Genomic DNA, 23,405 nt, shown 5'->3' on the forward strand with positions numbered 1-23,405 from the left:
TATTCTTTTATTCATTAAGCCTCACAAGGCTGTGAGGAAGGTACCGTTAGCCTCATTTCACAGATGGTGAGACTGAGACGCAAGCCCATGGTGAGGTGACATATTCAGGTCACAGAGCTAGAAAGTGTCTCCAAGGGGACTGAACCCAGAAGAAAATGGGTCCATCTGTGGTAGGACTGTCCTCAACATTTATCTTGCATTAGAATCTCCTGGAGGGCTGATTAAATTAGTATTTGCTAGAGTTTCCCATTTGTCAGGGTTGCAGGGCACCTGAAAGTTTGCGTTGCTTTTCTTCTTTTTTTCTTTTCTTTTCTTTTTTCTTCTCTTTCTTTTCTTTTCTTTTTTCTTTTCTTTTCTTTTCTTTTCTTTTCTTTTCTCTTTTTTCTTTTCTTTTTTCTTTTTTTCTTCTTTTCTTTTCTTCTTTCTTTTCCTTTTTTTTCCTTTTTTTTTTTTTTTTTTTTAAGATTTTAGTTATTTACTTAATAGAAGGAGAGAGCACAAGCAGGGAGAGCAGCAGGCAGAGGCAGGAGAAGCGAGCAAGGAGCCCGATGTGGGACTCGATCCCAGGACCCTGGGCCCATGGCCTGAGCTGAAGGCAGATGGCAACCCACAGAGCCCTCCAGGAGCCCTAAGAGCTTACCTTTCTAACAAGCCCCCCGTGCTGCTGCTGTTGCTGGGCTGGAGACCAGACTGAGGGTGTGGAGCTCCGCCTGTGTTGGAAAGCCTGCCAGGTGACACATGCCCACAGATACGTGAAGCCCCCTGTTCTCAAAGGTTCTTAGCTCGAGTAGCACATTAGGATCTACAGGGAAGCTTTCCAAAGCCCTGATGCCAGGCTGCACCCCAGCCCATGAGAATCTCTGGGGAGTAGGACCCAGCGCCAGCCTTTTTTAAAGCTCCCTGGGCAGGGGATCTCTGGGCGGCTCAGTGGTTTAGCGCCGCCTTCAGCCCAGGGCATGATCCTAGAGACCTGGGATCGAGTCCCACGTCGGGCTCCCTGCATGGAGCCTGCTTCTCCCTCTGCCTGTGTCTCTGCCTCTCTCTCTGTGTCTCTCATGAATAAATAAATAAAATCTTTAAAAATAAATCTTAAAAAAAAATAAAGCTCCCTGGGTAGCTAGGGTAGAGAGTCACTGCTTGAGGCCTGCTGTCTTAGGCACAACACAGCATCCTGCCATCCCCGTGGAGGAGGGCTTCCGAAGCACAACATACCACAGTCACAAGGGTAATGCTGGTTGGGGTGAGCCCGGGGGATGTGTGGAAGAGTCAAATCACCGGATCGTACCCCTGACACTAATGCAACCCTGTAGGTTAACTCACTGCCATTAGAATACAAATTAAAGAAAAAAAAAAAAAACCAACAAGTATAGTGCTGGGATCATTTCTCTGTCACCCGAGAGGCCATATGTGAGTCCCACTCCCTTAGGCTCCAAGGTGAGGCCTCTTCCAGAGGAGAATGCTTCTCCCTCCGTGGTTACGTGCTATCGTTTCCGAATCTTAATCTCCACTTTCAAACTGTAGGATCTGGGCAGCTGGGTCCCGGCGGATGTGTGGCCCGGTGGGCTCCTGGCCAGCCATCGCACGTGAGGCGTGCTCCCCCACCCCAGAGGGCCTGGGCCCGGGGCGATCTCTGGTCCGGGTATCTCCGAAGACTCAGTGTGAGCTGGCTGTGCAGCGGAGCCACGCAAGCCAAGGGATCGCCTGAGGGAAAGGGACTGAAGGGGGCAGAGGGCGTCCAGATTGTACCCTGTTGGTGTGTGGCGGCCGTTTGTCCTGACGGGTCCTTGTCCCCCAGAGCGCGCACTGTTCTCATGGAGTAGAATCTGGTGGCAAACAGGACAAAATAGGGCAGGTATTTTAATTCATGTTTTACAGATGGGTAAAAAGGCTCTGAAATTTTTCAACCTTTCTGTCCCTTCATGTGGCATTCTGTGTCATTTCTTCAGAGCGATTTGCCAATTCTCTCTTTCATGTAGCCATCCGTCTAATCCTCTGCTTAATGCACCACCCAGTCTGTGCTTTCGACAGTTTTGTCATTTCTTAACGTTGTGTTTGGTCTTTAACCCAAATCTATCTGTTCGTTTCCGATGATCCCATGCTGCTCGCTAAGTTCTTCCTACTTTGCATCATTTCGTTTTTAAAATTAGAGTATTTTCTACGGAGTTATTTTCTCTTCTGAAAGGGATCCTTCTACCATCTAGCGTCCCGAGCAGTCTGCATCTATAGATGGTTACTTCTGCCGAGTTTCATCCATTGCGGTTTGTTTCTCATTTGTTTGTGAATATTGAGTTAGTGTGTGAATAATTCTCTCAGGGTCCAGTTTAATGTATCGGTCTTTATAAAAAACTCCCCCCCCCCCGCCCCGTAGGCTCAAGGCTCAATCTCCAATTTCTGTTCTAATATTTCATTGCTCTCAGGGCAACCTTGTTCTTCCCTGGGGCTTACCCCAAACACTGATGGTTTTAGCTCACTCTTATTTTCTTAAAGGTTTTATTTATTTATTCATGAGAGAGGCAGAGACACAGGCAGAGGGAGAAGCAGGCTCCCTGCAGGGATCCCTATGCAGGACTCGATCCCGGGACTATGGGATCATGACCTGAGATGAAGGCAAGCACTTAACCACTGAGCCACCCGGGTGTCCTTAGCTCACTCTTTAAAAAAGAGTTTCCTTATTCTTTGCAAGTTCAGGAAAAAATAAAAGTTTTATAAAGGATCTATTTGTATGGTAGTGGGAAGACTCTTGAGATACCGAGTCTTTATGTTACAAAAGGCACTTTTCCACATAATCTTCAAAATAATTACATCATTTAATCATAAAGCAAGAGAATATATATATTTTTTTCAAATATTCATAGGCACAAGTTCCCCCAAATCAGGTTTGGATTGACTATGCAGATGCCAGCAGTTGAGACTCAGCTTTTTCAACAACGATAGCTTCTTAAATGATGGTTTAACACAATTGTCTTGAAATGGTTGGGAAGAGATTTTAAAATCGCAGTGCTCTTGTTATTGGCATATAACGTTGCAGCGCTCTTTTTAGTGGCATTTAAAATTGTAATGCTCTTGTTGGTGCTATTTCTTCGCATGTTTCTTCTCCAAGGAAGAGTTCATTTATGGGTCATGGAGACAACTAGGTTGTATGAAACCTTAGAAAAGCAAAGGGTTTACATATTCTGTCTTCTGAGTGCCTCATTTTTCAATTGTTTTCACTCTCCTGTAACTTGTCCACTGCGGCCGATAGAATAAGGGCTCAGAGCGTCTTCCTAATTAAAAGTGAGTAACAGGCCCCAACAACAACAACAACAAAAAGCAGTAGGCCAATGTCAACTTCTGGGTTTGATATTGTCCTATAGTGAAGCATAAGATGTTCCACTGGAGGAAGCTACGTCCACAGGCACAGGATCTCCCCGTACTCGATTTTTGCGAATTTTTGTGAATTGATCGTTATCTAAAATAAAAAGTTAAACAAAAATATGGCAGACTGGAAACTAGACTAAGGCCTAGGAGGCAAAGGCGTGTGAAGGAAGATGCGTCTCTTTGACCAGGCCTTAAAAGAGTGGGAAATAGGGACTCTGTGACACACTCATGGTTTATCCTAGTTCTCCAAAGGCACCTGGGCCAGAGCCCTAACTAGGCCTAACAAACATCATCTGCCTGCTGTGAGATCCCTGAGTGACCATGCTGGGGGACAAGCCCCTGGATGTGTGTGTAGGAAACCAGTCATCTCCTTGGAGACCCGACTAATGGCTCCCTTCAAATGTTGTTGATAGTTATTAATGCCACCATGTTTACAAATAAACACCATAAATTAGCACCACGGGGAAAAATGAACTCCATAGATTCCATTAAAAAAAAAAAGAGGAAACATGCCTTTTAAAGGAGATTGTTCAAAATTCTAAGGGGGTAAAGGAGGATCTGTTTTTAACCAGGCTGAGAACACTAACAACATTTGTAAACATTCCCATTGCTGTGGTTCTGATTAATTGCAGTGTATGCTTATATTATGAATAATCATTTTCGATACAGTAGTAAGACATTTGACAGGAAAATTGCAAATAAGGAGGTGTCTCTCTGTGATTCTTGAGCTGTATTAATATTTTAAGTCAATTAACAGCTTAATGGATAGGGAGGGAGAAGGGAACAAACTAATTTAGCTTTAGCAAGCAACTTGAACCTTCTCCACTATTCACTATTTTACATTTTGCAGAATTTCCATTTGTATTAATAACTTATTACTTCTATTAAACATGCATTTTCCCCAAAGCCTAATGTTTCTTCAGCAGAGACCAATTAACTGGGACAGTCTTTTCTTAGCTAGCCAATTATTTTAATTATTAGAATTTTTTAAAAATGTGCTTGCTTTGCATAGGTTTGACCAGTTGAACTTGGCCCCAAATGCACTGACTTTGTACTGTAGAAGGTGGAAGGTTTTTGGTGAATATGTGGATGCCAAAAGGAACTTTGAGAGGTTTGGGGTTCTGCAGAGCAGTAGACTAACAATCTTGTGTCAATACTCTATCGCCTTTCATCCCCCTCTCGACCTTTAAGTTGGTGCCTTTCTAATCCAGCCAGTCCTCTATTAATTAATTCTGCTTCCTTGTTCTCTTTGTAAAGAACCATGACTTTGAAGGATGAGCAGGCAATTACTGAAACTAAGGAGGAGTTATACTGGAGTAGGCCGGGCTCTATTATGACAAAACTTGGGGATTTGCTCCCTTATGCTTTCGGGGACTGGTACACAAAGGTAGTGAAGCTCCTATTTTAGGAGGGTTGAAGAGTTAAAGGCAAAAACAATAAAAAAGCACTTGATTTATCAGACCTCCCTAGGAGTGAAGAATGCTTAACCTAAAACAATGAGAAGCACCATAGAGATGGAGTTTGTTGGGGGTGGGACGTCGAGTGGCCAGTGCCCTCCTGGCAATGCCGGGAAGCCAGTCATTTTTATAGAAATGATGGGCTTTCCTGGAAAGGCAGGCAAAAAGTCATTTCCAACTTGCAGAAACACACCGAACACAAGGTTTCAAGGAAAATAAAGACCAGCAACGATGGCTAAATAGGAATACAGGAATAAAGTAAGAAAATGAGTTAGCAGATTGGTGGGATGAGAGAAATAACAAGAATCAGAAAGGAAGAGGTAAAAATCAGCCTTTTGAAATGTAGAGCAAGGAAAGCAAACACCCCGCATCTGTACTACTTTTGCTGGTGCTCAGGGTACTTAGAAAGGGCGTGACCAAACACAGTCGTGCTCAGCACAACGTCTCCCACATAACAGACTGAAACAGAGGGAAAAACGGTGTTAGGTTAATTAGAAAAGGAGCCCAGGGGACTGACGTGGCTCTGATTACCTCAGCACCTCATGTAAGCAAACCGAGGCCTAAGCCTATCAGTGTCTCAGGGTTAGGAAATCAAAACCTAAGAGCCACCAGTCCCGAAGAGCCAACGGAGCTTTTCCAAATAAGGCAACTGCTTAAACTGTAGCCAATCAATAATTGCTTTGCTTTGCTCCGGCGTCTCCCATAAAAGTCTTGCTCTACATCTCCTGTCGGTGGACGGGGCCTAACCACTTCGGGCTTGGTGCTGCCCTCCTGGAATAGATTTTCACTCAAAGAAACTTAACATTTTTAATATGCCTCACTTGATCTTTTAGCAGCAGAGACAACAGGATACTCAAAAGGGGCAAAAGAAAGAAATTGAAATTGTGAAATTGGGATCCCAGAGCTCCAGCAGGCTCTGGAGCCCCTCATTCATCTGCTGATTCATTCTTAGGCTAATTGCATTCTTCTTCAACAGCCTACTCCTTCATTCTACAAACCACGCCTCCCTAAGGAGGAAAGAGTGGTCAAAATCCCAATCATCTGCATACAGGTCTACTGTAGTTTGGTTTCATCAGAAAGCAGACCCTGAGCAAACGCTCACAGGCTGCTTCCTTCTTCAGCAAGAATGCAATCCCTGGAAGTAGGAACGAGGCGTGTAGGTGTGCAGAGGGGAGGAGGGGGTGCCAACCCTACAATGTGGTAGTGAGCTGGATGCTCACTGGTCAATGGCATAGGTGAGGCCAAGAAGATCTGAAGGTGTCTAATACTTGGTCCTTGGAGACACTCATCACTGCTCATGTCCAATGTAACTGTATTTGCAAATCGGGTTATAGTTTTTTTATCCACCTTGTGCCTTTTGTGTCCTCACTTTCTTTTTGTTACGTAACCTTAATTGCACGCAGGACCATAACTTAGGGCTTGTCTTACAAACACTTAAATTTTCTCAGCCAAGATCTTCTCATTAGCATCCAGGAAATAAATGATCGGCCCCTGGTGCTTGCTCGAGTCCTCTCTCAGTCATGTTCTATCAAGCCTGGCCAGTCGTTACGGAACATTTATCTTGTGCCCGGCACCGGGATATGTGCTTTTCGTGCATCATTTTACTTAATCTTCCCTGTGAGGTAAGAATCCCTATAACCGCTTTATAGGTAGGGAATCAGAGGATCAGAGAGATGAAGTTACTTGCCCACGAAAGGTCCCGTAATGAGGGAAAGAAACAGAACATCACCCACGTCTGACCCTAAAGCTCTGGAGCTCACACCTTGAGCCACTACGCCAGGGCCTCTCCGCGTGGTCCCGCACCTCCTGATAACTTGCTGCTCCCGATTCTAAAACCTGGGATGAGGCCCGGAGACGCGTATTTTAATAAACTCTCTGAGAATCCTGACATAGGCTGATGCTTAAGAACTGCTTTATGAGGGGAAAGGAGAAAAAATGGGTGGGAAACATCAGAAAGGGAGACAGAACATGAAAGACTCCTAACTCTGGGAAACGAACTACGGGTGGTGGAAGGGAAGGTGGCTGGGGGCGGGGGGTGACTGGGTGACGGGCACTGAGGGGGGCACTTGATGGGATGAGCACTGGGTGTTATTCTATATGTTGGCAAATTGAACACCAATAAAAAATAAATTTATAAAAAAAGAACTGCTTTATGCTGCTCTGCTCCCTACAGTTTCATACTTGGTGTAGGATAAACATACATCATCCAGTGTCCCATTCATTTTTATTCTGATTACTTCAAATTATCCTCAATCTTAACATTGATTTTTTTTTTCCCTTAGACTAATTTGAGTTTCGGGAAAGGGGAAAAAAAAAAAAAAACCAAAAACAAAACCCAAAAGCTGTAAGAACCTGATGTTCTTCACTGTGGATTACTTTTTGAAGTGGTGTTAAGCAGACCATCAATTATTCTGAGTGGAAAACCGAAGGACAAACCAACATTCAAATTATTTTTATTGCATTTCATGGTCTTGCTGGAATCGTACCCTTTACTGATTAGTTGAGATAAAAGAGGAGATGGAGGTTAGTGGAAATTAGTGAGCTTCGAAACCTTTTTTAAAGACGGTGAAGATACCTCCTTTCTGCATGCGAGCCCATTGCTTAAGAGGCAGATACTTGAGATAATATTCTTTTTATCTCACTAATTAAACATAAAGCTCGACTGAAAGTGCTTTGGAGACGTGTGTCCTCATCAGCGGGGCTTGGCCCCCGTGGCAGTGTTTTAATTCAAGAAGGCCTAATTTAATTAGCACCCTGCCACTGGGTCGGCTGCTGTGCTGCCTTGGACCTCTGGCCTGGGGAGAGATGTGCAACCCCTGCTCTTTTTGTTTCTAGTTAGCCTCATAAAAGGTAGGGTGTCCAAGGAGGGAGAGGAACTTTGCTTCTCCATCATGTTTTGCATCCGGTGCTAATTGAGCCGACAGTCCTGGACCACAGTCTGTTATTGCGGCCGCTGAGCGTTCGACGGATCCTGGGGAAGGGATTGCAAGTGTCCACTGGCTCCTCTTTGCCCTGGTGGGTCTTGAAATATGGAAGGGAACCGAGGAGGGGAAGCTCTCCAGGATGCAAGCTCGAGTGACCACACGGGATGCACAACTAGGAAGGAGGAAGGCATTCGGATCCTGCTGGCAACGGGCCCGCTTGCTCTCCTTGCCTCCCCTGCCCAGTGTGCTAATGAGGAGAGGAAAATGTGAAACTCCTTGGCTTCCCTAATTGCCATGCTTTGCCCTCCTAACTTTTTTGTTCCTGCTTATCATGGGGAGAGTCTTGCTCCTGTCAATCATTTCTGGCTCCGTCTGCCTAGAAAATAACAATGTGTGTGTTTTTTTTTTTTTTTTTTTTGAGCCTTGAGATTATTCCAGCCCCTTCTTTTCCATAATTAAAACAGGGAAAAAATGATGATGATTATATTTTTGGTTTTACTTTGCAATAATGAGTCACCCTGAAACTAACTTTCCCAGGGCTAATTCCCAAATTTTCTTCAGGACTGCAGGACTGCAGATTTGTGTGCTTTTACCATGATCCTGGCTGGTGGACATTTGCTACTTTTCCTCCACACAACGGAGGCAGGTACTGGGTAGTGAACAAATCGTGGATACTAGTGCGAGGCAAACCTAGCTTTGAAACTTGGTTCCATTCTATGCTCGCTCAGATTCATTACCCACTTGAGCAAGCAAGAAAAAAAAATTCTCCCTTTCCAGAATTATTTGGAGAACTCAGTGGCATAATTGCATTTAAATTCACCTAAAACAGTTCCTGCCACATAATGGGTGTTCGATACACGTTTTCTTGCTATTTTTACTTAGCATCCCTCCTGTAGGGGGGAAATGCTTTTTGGTTCTTGTATTTGATTTGAAGGATTTGATTTCTCTTCTGATTTGATTTCGGGTATAAGTAAGTCATCACCAAGGAAGACAAGCCTAAGGGCGCTGGATCTCGGCTCACTCTGCCTTAGAAGTATCAGCTCAGACGACGGCTGTTTGCAAAGGTGGGGTTTTAGGGACATTGATGGTTATTTTCACATGAGAGAAAACCGTCTCCACCCTTCTTATGCCCCCCTGTTGTACTACAGCTCTTTGGCTGCTTGGCGATATAACAGTAATGATCAAGAACAACATTTGGGCAGCCCGGTGGCTCAGTGGTTTAGCGCCACCTTCAGCCCAGGGCCTGATCCTGGAGACCCGGGATCGAGTCCCACGTCAGGCTCCCTGCATGGAGCCTGCTTCTCCCTCTGCCTGGGTCTCTACCTCTTTCTCTCTCTCTCTGTGTGTGTGTGTGTGTCTCTCAAGAATAAATAAATAAAATCTTTTTTAAAAAAAGTGGCATACCTTTCTCATTAAAAAAAAAAAAAGAAAAAAACAACAACAACATTTACAACAATACCAGCTATTGTGTGCCAGGAACTCTACAATGAACTTTATAGGATTTGTAATTCTTAGAGTAACGCTACAAGAGAAATGCTATTACTACCATCTTACAGAAAATAACCTGGAGCTCAGGTAGGTTAAGTGACTTGCCCAAGGTCACGCAGTTCCTGTAGGAGGTCTGAGTGACTCCAAAGTCAGTGGTCACTGTTTTAGGGCAAGAAGGAAGGAAGAGAGGAAGGAAAGGAGGAAGGAAGGAAGGAAGGAAGGAAGGAAGGAAGGAAGGAAGGAAGGAAGGAAGGAAGGAAGGAGGAAAGGAGGGATGGAAGGAAGGAAGGAAAATTAGGGACGAAGAGAGGGAAAGAAAGAAGTCAAGGCTTTCATTTCAGATGGATTATCTAGCACTAGCCTTTTCTCCTACCGCCAGCACCCATTTTTTTCCTCTTTCCCAGGGAAATGTCAGCTTTGGAAATAATTTAACCCAAATAATCACTCTGTTGGAATAACTCTCTCCTGGTGCTGCTGTAATTTGGCTTACAATTATAGCTAATTGAACATCTTCAAAGTGAGCTCAGTGCTGCACGCGCATAGAAAAAAAATGTAATGTGCTAAGCATGCAAAAACATGATCACAGAAGTTCGTTTTTACCAGCAGAAAAAGAAAGCAATTAGCGAGACATTTTTCAGCAAGGAGAAAAGACACACAGGCGCGCACACGAAAACCTCCTGATCTCAAGACAAACTCTAAGATGATCCTTAGGCCCCATTAGAGGTGCAGTAACGCCAAGGATTTGTGAGCTACAGGTTGGCATCTGTGAAAAGGTTCCCCTTCTCAGGAATCAAGACACATTAGTCTCATTATTTGCAGATCCTCGACAAGACGAGAGCCAGAGGGAAGCGGTAACCTAAGGAGATACATGGTGGAGAGCGAAGGTCGTTAATTAAAGGAAACAAAGAGAGGGAGCCTCACGTATTTTTTCTAGAAAATCCCCCTCTCGAGGAGTGTTTCAAAAGGAAACTGTCCTTCCTCCAGATATGATCTCCGGTCCACGGGAAACTGGGAGGATGCCCGCTTTACCCCAGCCCGGGCCTGATCATACATGCAATCGGCATCACGCCTACCTACCATGAATCTTTTAGTTAGAAGTAGATATTCACTTATTTTTATTTTTTTAACTTTCTAAGGTATTCCTTTCAACTCATAAAAGGATTAAGGCCTGAAGAACCCCAGGCTGGGTGCTGGCTCATTCCCTCAAGCAGCCCCAGCAGAGGCCTAGAGAGAGGGAGAGAGCCCTAGAGACAGGTGCTCTTTGGCCAGCCCCTTGCCAGAAGGCTTTATACCTGCACGACCACTGCAGGCTCCTTGTTTCTGCTTCTTAGAAGGACCCTTGGCAACCTGCTAGGTGGGAAAGAGCACCTATGACGCCAGAATAATGAGGTGGGGAAGCGAGAGGCCGGGGGAGAAGAAGAGTGAAGCTAAGTGGAGGTGTGTCATGTGTTGGGTCTGCTGGGCTGGCACTGGGCTACCCCCTGCTGCTCAGAGGACCTTCGACTTTGGAACCACAGGTCCTAAGAAAAGGCTCGGAAGCGTTTTATTTTATTTATTTTATTTTTTATTTATTTTTCTTTTTATTTTTTTGAAGCGTTTTAGAGGTGAGGCTGTTTGTCCTGATAGAAATTGCCCTCACGAAACCTAATTTCTAATCAGTAGAGGGGAGAAGGGAGGATGGGGGTCGCGGGGGGAGCTCACCAGAGGCCTGAATGGAGCAATCAGCACTTGCCCATTCCCTTGCCCTTGCATACGAGCCCGTATCACTCAGGACGAGAAAGCAGATTTGCCTAAGTCCTGTCCACGCCGGGTTCAATATTCCATCATTGCTCTCCAAGTCCTCAGTTGTCCTCTCAGGGTTTAGAGCAGTGGTTCTCGAGCTGGGGGCAGTTTTGTCCCCCCATCCCCCCGCCCGTGGGCACATTTAGAAATGTCTGGAGACTTTCCAGGGGGGCTGTGACTGGCATGTGGGCGCAGAAGCCAAGAAGCTGTAAACATCCCCGAGCCCAGGACGGCGCCCACGAAGATGGTCACCACCCCCAGCACATCGGCAGTGCTGAGATCTAGAAACTCTGACTTACGGGCTACCCCATACCCCATCTTCCTTTACTAATTTTTTTCTCTTAAGGAGGTGAAAAGTAGTAATTATCAGACTGATTTTTCGTGGTTTCCTGCCTTTTTTTTTTTTTTTTTTTTTCCCCAAGTCTGCATTTCAATGGCAAAACTTTTTTTGGTGGAAGTAATCCTGTCTTCCTGGTTGGAATGAGCCTGGAGAGCAGATCCCCCCCGCCGCCCCCGCCCCAATTCTCTCTGTAGGTAAACGCTACCCCCCCCCCAACATGCGGCTTGAACTCACAGCCCTGAGATCAAGGGTCACGGGATTTGCTGACTGAGCCAGCCAGGCTCCCCCAGATTGCTCATTTTTCGGAGGCCACTGGTGCCTCGGACAGCCTCCCCACGCCCTGCGCCAGACTCTGGTTCGCACAGCGGGTTTGCACTTGGGGCCCATGTCCTTACGTGAACCGATGGCATTTATGACACCTTGGTGCTAATAGCGACGAGCGCAGGGCGCTCGGCGTCATGTACGGGGAGGCTGAATGACTGAGCCCAACATTTTGGGAGCGTCCTGACCTGAAGGTCATCACCGACACGTCATAAAGAAGGTATAGGCAGAAGACGGCTTGTTGGAATGACAGGTGCTTCTGGATCCCTTTTGTGGGCCAACAAAGAACCTTTAATCACAGAGCTGGGTGCTGGAGGTGACATAATATGGGAAAATGAATAATATCCCCCCCCCCAAAAAAAATCACATCAAACCCACAGATCTCAAACACAAGTCCACAGAATAACGTGGCAAGCGCCCACCACGGACTCGGGCCCCATCCGCAAGCAACGATACCGATTTGTTCTTTCAGTTACAAAATCCAAACCAATTCTTTAAGGACCTTCCAGGTCTTGGTTCTTCCAGGTCTTGCGTGTTGTTCCGTAGCCACAAATCCAAAGCCCGAGTTGCGGTGGGGAATGAAACAGGACCAGAATGAACAATAATGAGGAGACCTTGGAGGGTAAAACATTATGATGGGACGCGAGCCTGCCCGGTTGGGAGGGAGAGCCGGCCGTAGGTCCTGGAGAGCCGGCCGTAGGTCCTGGAGAGCCGGCCGTAGGTCCTCGCCGCACGCGGTCAGCCGCTGTCCTTGCAGCGGCCTCTACTCCGGCAGGAATGAAGCTGCATCGGGCTCATGGGGTCGGACACGTAGCCTGCATCAGAGTAGACGCCTGCTGTCACCTACCGGCCCGTGTCCATCCTGCCCTTCTCTGCCCCCCCTCCCCCAGCGCCCCACAGAGCTTCTCCCGGCTCCCGGAACACTCTGGGAAGACTTGCTGGCAGCAGCTGTGGAACGGAGGCAAAGTGCAACATGCAAACCAGAGAGCTGAGACCAGAGGACCGCGGAGGGCGGGGGTGTGATGTGCACCCCAGTGGGCCATAGCAGGGGACGGTTCGAGAAGCTGGTGGGTCGCGGTGGCGAGAACCATGGGCTTCCCTGTCAGGCAAGTCTGGGTTTAAACCCTGGCTCCTCTGCTTACTGGTTCTGTGGTTTGTGTCCACTTAACCTTTCTAGGCCTCAGTGTCTTCATCTGCAAAAAGGATCCCTGATCCAGAAGGTTGGGAACGTGCGGCAGACCATCCCTAGGGTGCGTGACACCGCCGGGGTGAAGCGGAGAAGGGGGGCTGGCGTCAAGGACAAGGAAAGAGCCGCTCTCTATGGCAGGTGGCCTCTGGTGAGGTCTTGTTTTGTTTTTGCTCCCTGAGCACCCGGGTCTTGAGTGCACCCCCATGCTTGGCCTCGATACCAGCGGGATTCGATGCTCATTGAAGCCAAGGCCCCGGCTGAGCCCAAGAAGGCAGCCCGAGGCCCAGGCCCAGGCCCAGGCCGCTGTCCTAGAGACCGCGGGCCGGGCGGCACCCGTTCGTTCCTCTGATGGCTGGCTGCGTTTTCAGAGCGAGGGGAGGGAGGCGGGCCCAGGTCACATGGGAGCAGATGCCACAGAGGGGGAGCCGAGGGGGGAGCCAAGGGGAGGGGAGGCAGGCCCAGGTCACATGGGAGCAGGTGCCAAGGTGCCACAGGGTGGGGCGAGGGGAGGGGAGGCAGGCCCAGAGCACATAGGAGCAGGTGCCACAGGGAGGCGGGGGGTGAGGGGAGGGGAGGTGGCCCCAGGTCACATGGGAGCAGGTGCCACGGCGGGGGGCAGCTGAGGGGGAGAGCCGAGGGGAGGGGAGGGGGGCCAAGGTCACATAGGAGTAGGTGCTACGGGGGGGCGACCCGAGGGGAGGGGAGGTGGGCCCAGGGCACATAGGAGCAGGTGCCACGGGGGAGGGGGAATGGAGGGGGCCAAGGGGAGGGGAGGAAGGAGGGGAGGTGGGCCCAGGTCACATGGGAGCAGGTGCCATGGTGTGGGGGGAGCCGAGGGGAGGGGAGGCGGGCCCAGGTAGCATAGGAGCAGGTTCTGCGGCGGGGGGGGTGGGGGGGGAGTCGAGGGGCAGCAGGATACACAGCCCGGAATCCCAATTTTGGGGGGCTTCCATGGAAGTCTGAGGGGTCAGGCCCAGCGTTTCATGGCCTGCAGCCTGACCCCGCACCTGGTCTCAGGTCTCAGGTGTTCGGCGCCGTGCTTAGGCTCCTCATCCACCTGCTAGGGCAGCAGGCAGTGCAGGGCCCCGGCGCCCCTCTGCCTGTCCCCGGGGCATCTGGGGTCCCCACGGGGAGGCCTTGTTCCCCGGCATGGGTGGCTGTCTTCCGCGGCTGGCCCATGGGGGGCTGATGATTTTATTGGCGCGTCATTGCCAGAAGGGCCGGCACCTGTGTGGCCCCCCCCCCCCCCCACTTAGGAGGGACCCAAGAGAAATTGGACCACAGGCTTCCGGAAAAGCCTGAGCCGTGGGCGCCTGCCTTGTTACTTGAGGGTGAGAGGCCTGCGGTAGAGAGAAAGTTGGGGTGTATGTAGTTCCATCTCCCTCCTCTAGCCCTGCTCTGGGGCGGGGGGACAGTTCCCCAAGGAGCTGTTTTGCCCCAGTTGGCTAATGCCATGAAAATGGAGAGCAATGGAAAGTTCTGTCTTGACCCCTGGGACGTTCCTAGGGGGAGATGGAGCTGTATCTCCTTTGCCTGTGGGGCCCGCCCTGCATCCTAACACCCGAGTGTTCTCTTCCACCCCTGGGACCCAGGGGTACACGCGGAGGGAACCCCAGCTTCACTGCATCACTCCCGTCTCCTCCCTCTTGAGGAGTTCTGCTCCGGGTCTTAGTCCTCCAAGAAACAAGATCGACAACGAAATGCTTCATCTTGCAATGCTCCGTCCACCATGAAAGGAAAGACGTTTGGTCAAAGCACGTGTTTCAAAGGATGCCCTGTATATCGTGGCTATGTGGTCGCATCATCTGCAAAGGTCTGGAAAAACGGTATTGTCTCTATAAAAAAACAAAATGTGATGCTGTGACACCCAGAGCACATGTCCCCCCGCCCGGGCTGCGGGACTGGCCATAGATTATGTTGTTAAGCTGCTGATGAAAGGCACTCGACTGCATTCTAGACACGTCCTGGGAGTCAGAGCACAAAGTTTCCCTTCTTTAATGCCCCCCAAGTAGTTTGCCTGCATTTAGCCAGAACAATTTTTTTTTCTTCATTTCTTGAAGGCTCTCGAATGCCTTAGGTAATAACACTCGGCAAAATGAGGGGCATTGGTGGGGATCCCGAAGCGGAGGGCTTGCAGGGTCTATTGCCAGCTGAATCAGAGACCTGGAAACCCATCATCCAATTTATTCTTCCCCAAACCCCGGTTCTTGTAATAAATCTGATCTCTTCAACTGACATACATTTTTCTTTTTTCAGTTCTCCATATTGTCAAGGCAAGTTCTCATGAATAAATGAGCCCATTGTGCTAAAATTCCAATTAAATATAGAGCCTCTCAGGCTTAGAGGTTGGAAAAAGGACATTATAGGCCGAGCACATTAATATGGCAGCTGGTGCTAAGGGCGATTACCCATCCTCTGGCTTCCAGGGGCCTGCATAGACCTGTGTCAACTCTTTCCAAGAGCTTTCTTAATTCCTTTTAAAGTAATTCTGTGCAAAACGGACACCATCCAGGGTACCTTCACCTCTGCTGCAGCTTGTTGAGGGGGTGGCTGGGTTTACGTTTTACCCTTGGGTGCTGGCTAAAGGGGAAGAGCCCCCCCTCCCCAGCAGGTGATGTCATTGCAGAAACTCATCTCCTGTTTCTCTCCTCCCCACGTACCTGTGATGAACTCAAGCAAGGTGGCGACAGGGGGTTCGGAGCATCACAAGGTGCAGCCGATTGTTTGCATGAAGGAGAGTTGTACCTTTTTCCACGTGTGCACACACTCTGCTACGCTTGTACGAGCACAGCCTTAGGCACACACGTTATTAAACTCAATGGTAAATGCAGAGTTTTGTGAGACTTAAGATCGAAGGTTGAACTTTTATAATATAGTAGTTTTTAAGCACCTGTCGTTTCTAGTTATCATATGAAACAAAACCTTTTCTGCCTTGTTATCAGATAAATCATGTCAGCCTCCTAGGGGCAGTTCCCTTAATCAATCTGAAGAATCCGTATACTCACCGTATTTGTCAACGGGCGAGGACTGGAGACCTCTCTTCATCTCCTCCAAAGACAGGCCTTGAGAGGAACACGGCCCGGCGCTGCAAAATCCACGACACACATGATTTCACACTAGGAAAAGCACAGTGGCGGTTTGCTAATCACATTTTTATAAAACACAATCCATTCACTCAGCAGAGGTCCCAGAAAACTGACAAAGTGATACAAAGGTGTTTTTATGCTACAAGCGACTAGTTGGGAAAGAGCTCCCAATTAGTTGGAGTAAGTCCGATCCAGGTGTGAGTCCTGGCTCTTCCAGGTAGGCTCCAAAAGTCCTGGCCCCCTTTCTCAGCCTCAGTTTATTCATCCCTAAAATGGGTAAAGCACATCAATAATCTCCAGTTTGTTTTGATGATGATTAAATGTACCAAAAAGGAGCGTTGAATCGAAAACCCGAGTTAATACCATTGTAGGCCCTACTTAAAAGGAACTGACACATCCAGAACGCTATTATCTCGGTAATAATCACTACCGAGCAACCACACGCCGAGAGATATCGTTAATATTACACTGCTGCTATTATGATGGTACATGTAAGAGATGGTGATGAGAGTATCTACTGCGTGATCCCTACGTATCAAGCATTGCCCTCTCTCACCTTGCTTAATCGTTACTATTACCAAATCATGTCTGTCATTTTACAGGTAAGAAAACTGAGGCTGGAGCAAACCTGTGTAACTTGTCACACAGGTTTATAGTTGCATAAACCATATGCAACCATAGGTGGTTGGCTCATCTATGGTTCAGACCCAAGGCTTTCAGGTTCCAAACCCTGTGTGCTTATCCACTGTTCAAGTGGGAAGTCCTTCCTGGTTCCCGACCCTCATGAATCCTGCTCTTCTTCCAACTTCTCCTAGTCTTTTACCACCCTGGTTAGTGGGGTTGCTTCCTTTTTTACTTCTTCAGGCTCAAAACCGGAAGCCACCTTAACCCTCACCCTAATATTGAATCACATCTGTCAGTTAATTATGTAAGTGTGGCCTCTCTGATGTCCCCGTCTCTCACCCGCACCTGAGCATCCTCCAGGAGGCTGCCCTAGTCACCCCTGGTACCGGCCTCACTGTGCGCACAGCAGAACTCTTACCTCCCCCGTCCCAAGCCAGTGCTCTCCATCCCAGTCGCCAGCCAGAACCACAGCATTTAGTCACTGCGGCCAACAGTTTTAGAGTCACCCTTGGTGTCTGGTTCTCTCAATTCAAATCTCTTTAGCTCTGCCTCCAAAACGTAACCCTAATCAGTTCACCCCCTCTTGAGTTTCAAGATCTAGGCCATATCATCTCTTTCTTGTTGGGGGCTCTGCGACTTGCCTCCTCATCCATCGTCCTGCTTTCCCCCCTTCCCCTTATAATCCATTCTCCATCTATTACCCAGAGAGATCTTTTCACAGTAGAAAGCCGATTTAGCCATTTGCCTACTTAAAACCTCCCCAATGGCCTCCCAGTTCACCGAGAGTAAAACGTACTCTAATGCTCTACCCTCACCTCCAAGGCCCTGGGCCCGACTACCTCAACCTCAACTCGTACCCTGTCCCCATCTTCTGCTAAGCACTTCCTTCTGTCCCTTGAGCCTTCCGAGCTCTTTCCTAATCCAGAGATTTTTGCATTTGTTAACTCGGCTTGGACTAAACTTTTTAATAAAATTGAATCCCGTTTCTCTGAGGCCTTGGCCCTGCCTTCACCCAAGCCTGGATCTCCCCGCATTCAGACCTCGCTTATAACATCACTTCCTCAGAGAGGCCTTCCCTCACCACCATTCCTTGGCTTTTATCACTGTGTAGCTCATCACAACAATGTACTTCTTTTAGAACTACATAAAATTAAAAAAAAAAAAAAGAATTACATAAAATCACCTTGCTTATCTATTTACTTACATATGCCTTCATGCAATGAGGTTGGAAACCTTGTCTATCTTATCTCCTTTATTCCCTGCTATATACTCAACACTGGTGCCTGGTACATAGGAGAAGCTCAAAAAAAAAAAATATATATATATATATAGTTTGAACAATTTAATTAATTAACAGGTCCTTAAAAAATGTCTATCTCTTAAGTCACTCAATTCTCCCCTCCACAAGGTCTTCTGGTGACAAAAATCCTGCCAGGACACTCCCCTGTTCCCCACTGCAGTTCCTTAGGCCAAGGGTCCAAACTCTCTGCGGTCCACACCTACTTGTGTTCTGTGTGTATCTTATGTTCTACAATTCCTCAGCATCGTTTCCCTCCAAGTTCAAGCCGCACTAATAGACTTTGGATTTTCCAAAATATCTTGAATTTTCCTTCCTCCGTAGTTGTGACTGAGCTGCTCTCACTACTTGAATCCACTCGGGGACATCTTTATCCCTGAGGGGAAGCAATACGAAGGAACATTCTGGTGCCAGAGTCCTTGAATTTGAATCCTGAGTCTATTACTTACTAGCGATGGCCCCGGGCCTAAATTAATTAACTGTTCTTTGCCTCTGTTTATGCAACTGTAAAATAGGAATTATAACCAAACTTGGCTTATAAGGTGAATCAGGGGAACTAAAGAATTTACTAAGTTTAAAATACTTTGAAAAGTGTTAGCCCTCAGTAAATCTTACCTACTTTCATTATGCATCAAGGTCCAACTCAAAGGCAATATTTCCTCAGAGTCTTCTTGGAAACTGCACTCAGAATTTCATACCCCCTAGTACTCCGTACTTCTAATACAGTGTTTGTCGGAGTCTGCTTTGGTGTAGTATGATCTGTCTCTGTTTACTAGTAAACCACACTAAACAGAATATTCCTGGAGGTCAGAAACCCTGTCTGACATCTTTGGGCTTAGCCTGTACTTTGTAAATAGTTAAAACAATTAAAGTGTGTAAAATAAAGTTATTACAAAAAGTTCATTTGGAGAAGTTAGATTTTCCTTAATTCTTTTTTTAAAATATTTTATTTATTTATTCATGAGAGACACAAAGAGAGAGAGAGAGAGAGAGAGAAAGAGGCAGAGCCACAGAGAGAGGGGAAGCAGGCTCCCTGCAGGGAGCCTGATGTGGGACTCGATCCCGGGTCTCCAGGATCACGTCCTGGGCCAAAGGCAGACATTAAACCACTGAGCCACCCAGGGATCCCCAGATTTTTTCCTAATTCTAATATAAATCCACACTGCCTAACTTATTTAGCTGCCTTAAAATGACTGCATGTTTGGCCTCCCCCCTTTTTTTTCTTTAAGATTTTATTTATTTGACACAGAGAGAGAGCACAAGCAGGGGGAGCAGCAGAGGGAGATGGAGAAGCAGGCTCTCTGCTGAGCAGGGAGCCCGAGGTGGGGCTCCATCCCAGGACCCCAGGATCATGACCTGAGCAGAGGGCAGATGCATAACTGACTGAGCCACTCAGGTGCCTCTGGCCTCACTTTCTTAAGGAATAAAGTGAAGTTGTGTCTTAGAGGAAAGCAAGGATTCAAAAGAAGTAAAAATATTGACTTAACACGGGGCATGGTATTATCTCAACCACCAATAAGCGTCAAACCACACTCAGTTCTGGGCAACAGAATGCCATTCGAGTTATTTTTTTAGAATAAAAGTTACCCTTCCAATACCCTAAAATTTACCTACTAAGACCTCTTTAGCATTCTCGCTTTTTAGGAAATGTGCTATACACAGTAGTCTTGGCAACAAGACTATAGGGAATAAATATTTTATCATCAAAAAGGCTATCTGGTTTCCTATGAATAAAAGCCCGTCTCCAAGCTGTCTTATTTATTCAGTTGCTGAATGCAATTCATGCCAGGGGCCTTAACCTCCCTGCCCAAGAGAGCCCGCATGGGCCGGCTGCGGACACTGTTCTAGGATGACAGACAGATGGAAGCTAAGCGCACCCCGGGCAGACAAAGCAGAAGAAACCAGACCCTGATCAATGGGACTAGTTGTCCTCAACCCATGTGCGTCCAGACTTCAGCGGGAGTTTCACAGGAGCCCAGAGTTCAGGAGACACACCCGCAGGGCCTCCGTTTGCTGAAGTTGCGGTCGGTGAAGATAAGCATTTCCAGTGATGCCGCCGCCCCACGAATTCAATGAAAGTAAATGTGAACTAATGGCAGGTAAGAAAAGCACTCAGTTTTGCAGTGTTTCGGTATTACTAGTCAACGAGGAGGCCTTCTTTTTGCTAAAAGGGTGTTGCATATTATATATAGGCACATATACGAATGCTATCGGATATTGTACGGGTAATATCATGTATTTGTTTAATGAGGATGTAATGACATTTTCTCCTTTACAGAGGATGACAGGCTCTTTATGTTCGCTTTTACACACGGCCCCATCATAGCGATACATTATATTTTCGTACTAAAAGAGGGCTTCAGTCATTTTAGACTACCTAGTTCAAATTAGCTCCGTGGCGTAAATATAAAGACAGACGTAATCATCAGCCATTGTCTCTTACGGAGGTGCCCTGGGGGGTGAATGATTTATCCAAAATCAAGAGCAGAACTAGAAGCATATTTTCTGCTTTTCTTTTCTTTTCTTTTTTTTTTAAGATTTTATCTATTTATTCATGAAAGACACAGAGAAAGAGAGAGGCAGAGACCCAGGCAGAGGGAGAAGCAGGCTCCATGCAGGGAGCCTGACGTGGGACTCAATCCCAGGTCTCCAGGATCAGGCCCTGGGCCCAAGGCAGGGGCTAAACCGCTGAGCCACCCAGGGATTCCCCTATTTTCTGCTTTTCAAACCAAGCTCTCTGCGTATAGACTACCTAGCAGATGGTTGGCTACTTAGGTCAGTCCATACTCAACTCCAAAGTATATAATCTGCATTTTTGGGTGTGCCTGCCATCCAGACCGTGGTTTGTCGCACCAGTTAGCATGTTAACAGTCACCTGGTCGGTGAGTGGACTTCCACACCCTCAGCAAAGGCAAGAATGTTCTAAACCAGGAGGCTATGTTGGCTGAAAGGAATGCAGAGAAAACGGTGTCCATGACAAGCGCGTTAAGCAAAAAAGTATCATCCAAAGAGAAGTACATCAATATGTATGTAGGATTACAGAATAGCTATGACAAGTGGGGAAAGTGCTAGATCATAGAATACGCCCAAATGTTCTTCAGAGCAGGAGTAAGGCTGTCTATACACTGAATTAGGGGGTTCATGTACATTCTAGGCACAGCTCCAGAAAGGAATATTAAAACAGAGTTTTCTGTACACTCAAAAAAAAAAAAAAAAAAAAAGAGAGAGAGAGAGACCAAATGAACAGATTACTAGAAGCTACCATGGGTTCAATAAGAAAAAAAAAAATGTTCGGCGCCCCGGGTGGCTCAGCGGTTGAGCGTCTGCCTTGGGCTCAGGTCATGACCCCGGGGTCCCGGGATCGAGTCCCACGTCGGGCTCCCTGCATGGAGCCTGCTTCTTCCTCTGCTGTGTCTCTGCCTCTCTCTCTCTCTCTCTCTCTCTGTGTCTCGTGAATAAATAAAAATATAATTTAAAATATGTTAGGTTTGCTTTATTTCTTCGTGTTGAAGATAAATTTAAATGGGAAATCCACAGGGGGAACACACGCCCGGATTCCCGCAGATCCTGGACAGAGTTTCTCCTGATTGCTCGTAAGAAACAAGAGGAGATTCGTGTCAAATGACAGGTGGTTAGATTGAATTGTCACTGGCTGAACCAGAGAAGAACTGACATAGACTTCAGGTAGGTGACATTCTTCAAAGAGGGGAGCCGAGCCTTAGATACGGGGAACGGTTAGAAGAAAATGAAGCTAGAATTGTCCTAAAATAGGCTGGACTGTTCCAGAAGGCGGTACTGTCCCATCCCATCCCTGGAGGTTTGCAAGGTATGGCTGGAGGGCCTCAGGCCTGGGGTAGGGGGACCCGAGCGACGGGACATTCCAGCTCCCTCCATGCCCCACGCTCGGTGGTGCTCTGGGGAGTGTTCCCGGGTCTGTGAAGCTGGTTTTCATGTGTGGGCGAGGCGGGGGAGGTGACATTTCTCGTCGAGGCGGCCGACTCTACCTTCCTTCTCTGTGGTGTCGGCCGTTGGGCCAGGGCCAGGGCCGAGGGCCTGCCACGTGAGCCCATGGCTCAAGGCCTGGCGTGACAGGCCGTGCAAGGCCGGTGCCCGGGAGTCCGAGGCCGCTTCACGGGAGTCTTGATAGAAGATAAATTTGTAGAACATTCCTGTCGCAGTGCCTGAGGGGTAGAGAAAGAACTCTCTGGAAAACACGCAGTCGGGCGGCCCGGGTGGCTCAGCGGTTTAGCGCCCGCCTTCAGCCCAGGGCCTGGTCCTGGAGTCCCGGGATCGAGTCCCCCGTCGGGCTCCCTGCGAGGAGCCTGCTTCTCCCTCTGCCTGTGCCTCTGCCTCTCTCTCTCTCTGTGTCTCTCATGAAAAAATAAATAAAATCTTAAAAACAAAAAACCCAACACTCAGTCAGCTCGTAATCCAGGCAGGGACACCGTCAAGCAAGGCCCAGGCCGAGCAGGACTAGTCCTGTCCAAAGGGGCTGCAGGGGAGGCCGGTGCCGTGTCTCCAGGCCCCGGGACGGGTTCACACGGGCCCGGGGGAGCCTCAGCGCCGCCGGGGCCCGGCCTGCAGCCGTCGGGCCTGCTGGGGTTGCAGCCCCGAGTCCGGGCCTCGGCTGTGGGCCTTCGTGCCTTCCCGGGACGCCCGCTGGCGCCGCAAATGCTTCTGACTGGATTTCGGCCCAAAGAAGGCAGCGGGTGGGCGCCCGGTCCCGCGGAGACCATGAACCCCCACCCCTCCCAGGTGGGCTTGCAGCACCGGGGCCTTGCATCTGGAGCGTTCTGGCCAGTGACCAGACAGAATCAGAGAGACCCCGGCCATGGGGCTGGCCCACGATGACGGGAGGCGGGTTGCTCGTGCCCGTGGAGGCCTCTGTCGCCGCACACTTCCTCTGAGGCCCGCCCGCAGGTGCTGGGGGAGGCCCGGATCTGGCCTCCCAGAGAAGTGACCCGCGTGGGCTCCGGGGCTCGGGGAAGCAGGCCCGACGGCGGCCCGGGGCCCCGCAGTCCCTGCTCCCTCTGCCCAGGCTCGCGGCCCTCAAGAGCAGCGCGTGGCCAGCCACTGGTCTCCCCCGACGTGGCCGCGAGCTCCAGGCGGGGTTCCCTGCCTGTGAAGACGGTGAAGACGGTCGCGACGTTCCTCGTGGAGAAACGCCCTTCACCGTCGTGCAGAGAGCGGGACCAGCTTTGTCCCACCTGGCTTTGTGAGAGCTTCTAGACAATTCTTACCTTCTCCTCTCCCCCAAGGGCTTGCCCGTCCCGGGCGGCGATGGCCAAACCTGAGACGGAACGTGCTCAGCGTCCTAAGCCAGGTGCTTCCGACGGCCGCAGCTCTCTAAGCTGCCCGCACGGATTCATCTTCCTACACGTTGCACAGAAGACCACTAGGTTACTGGTGTGGTTAGAGACCTTCTTCCATTCGAGTTGGTCCAATTAGCTTTTACGCAGCTAAAGGTGCCCTCGGGCTACTGGTAACCTAGAAGGCTTAGCCACCTGGACTTTGCAAAGGCAACACCATCCCGAGGCCTC

The 23,405-nt window shown here is 48.5% G+C and overlaps 1 protein-coding gene across 4 annotated transcripts in view; it reads right to left on the reverse strand.

The window, feature by feature from the left end:
- Positions 1–11,926: 11,926 nt before the first annotated feature.
- The window catches only part of TNNI3K (TNNI3 interacting kinase), a 284,880-nt gene continuing 273,401 nt past the window's right edge, over positions 11,927–23,405 (reverse strand). For 3 of the 4 annotated variants that reach the window (XM_049111790.1, XM_025417974.3, XM_049111789.1), the window contains 2 exons: positions 15,864–15,943; positions 11,927–12,484 (listed from right to left, as the gene is read on the reverse strand). In XM_049111790.1, the coding sequence (XP_048967747.1) occupies positions 12,408–12,484; positions 15,864–15,943 (157 nt within the window). In that variant the 3' untranslated portion in view covers positions 11,927–12,407. Of the gene's footprint in view, positions 12,485–13,782; positions 14,694–15,863; positions 15,944–23,405 lie in introns of those variants that run through there. The other variant, XM_049111786.1, reaches the window with a different exon arrangement.

The sequence above is a fragment of the Canis lupus genome, chromosome 6 (assembly GCF_003254725.2).
Source record: "Canis lupus dingo isolate Sandy chromosome 6, ASM325472v2, whole genome shotgun sequence".
Taxonomy (NCBI): Eukaryota; Metazoa; Chordata; class Mammalia; order Carnivora; family Canidae; genus Canis; species Canis lupus.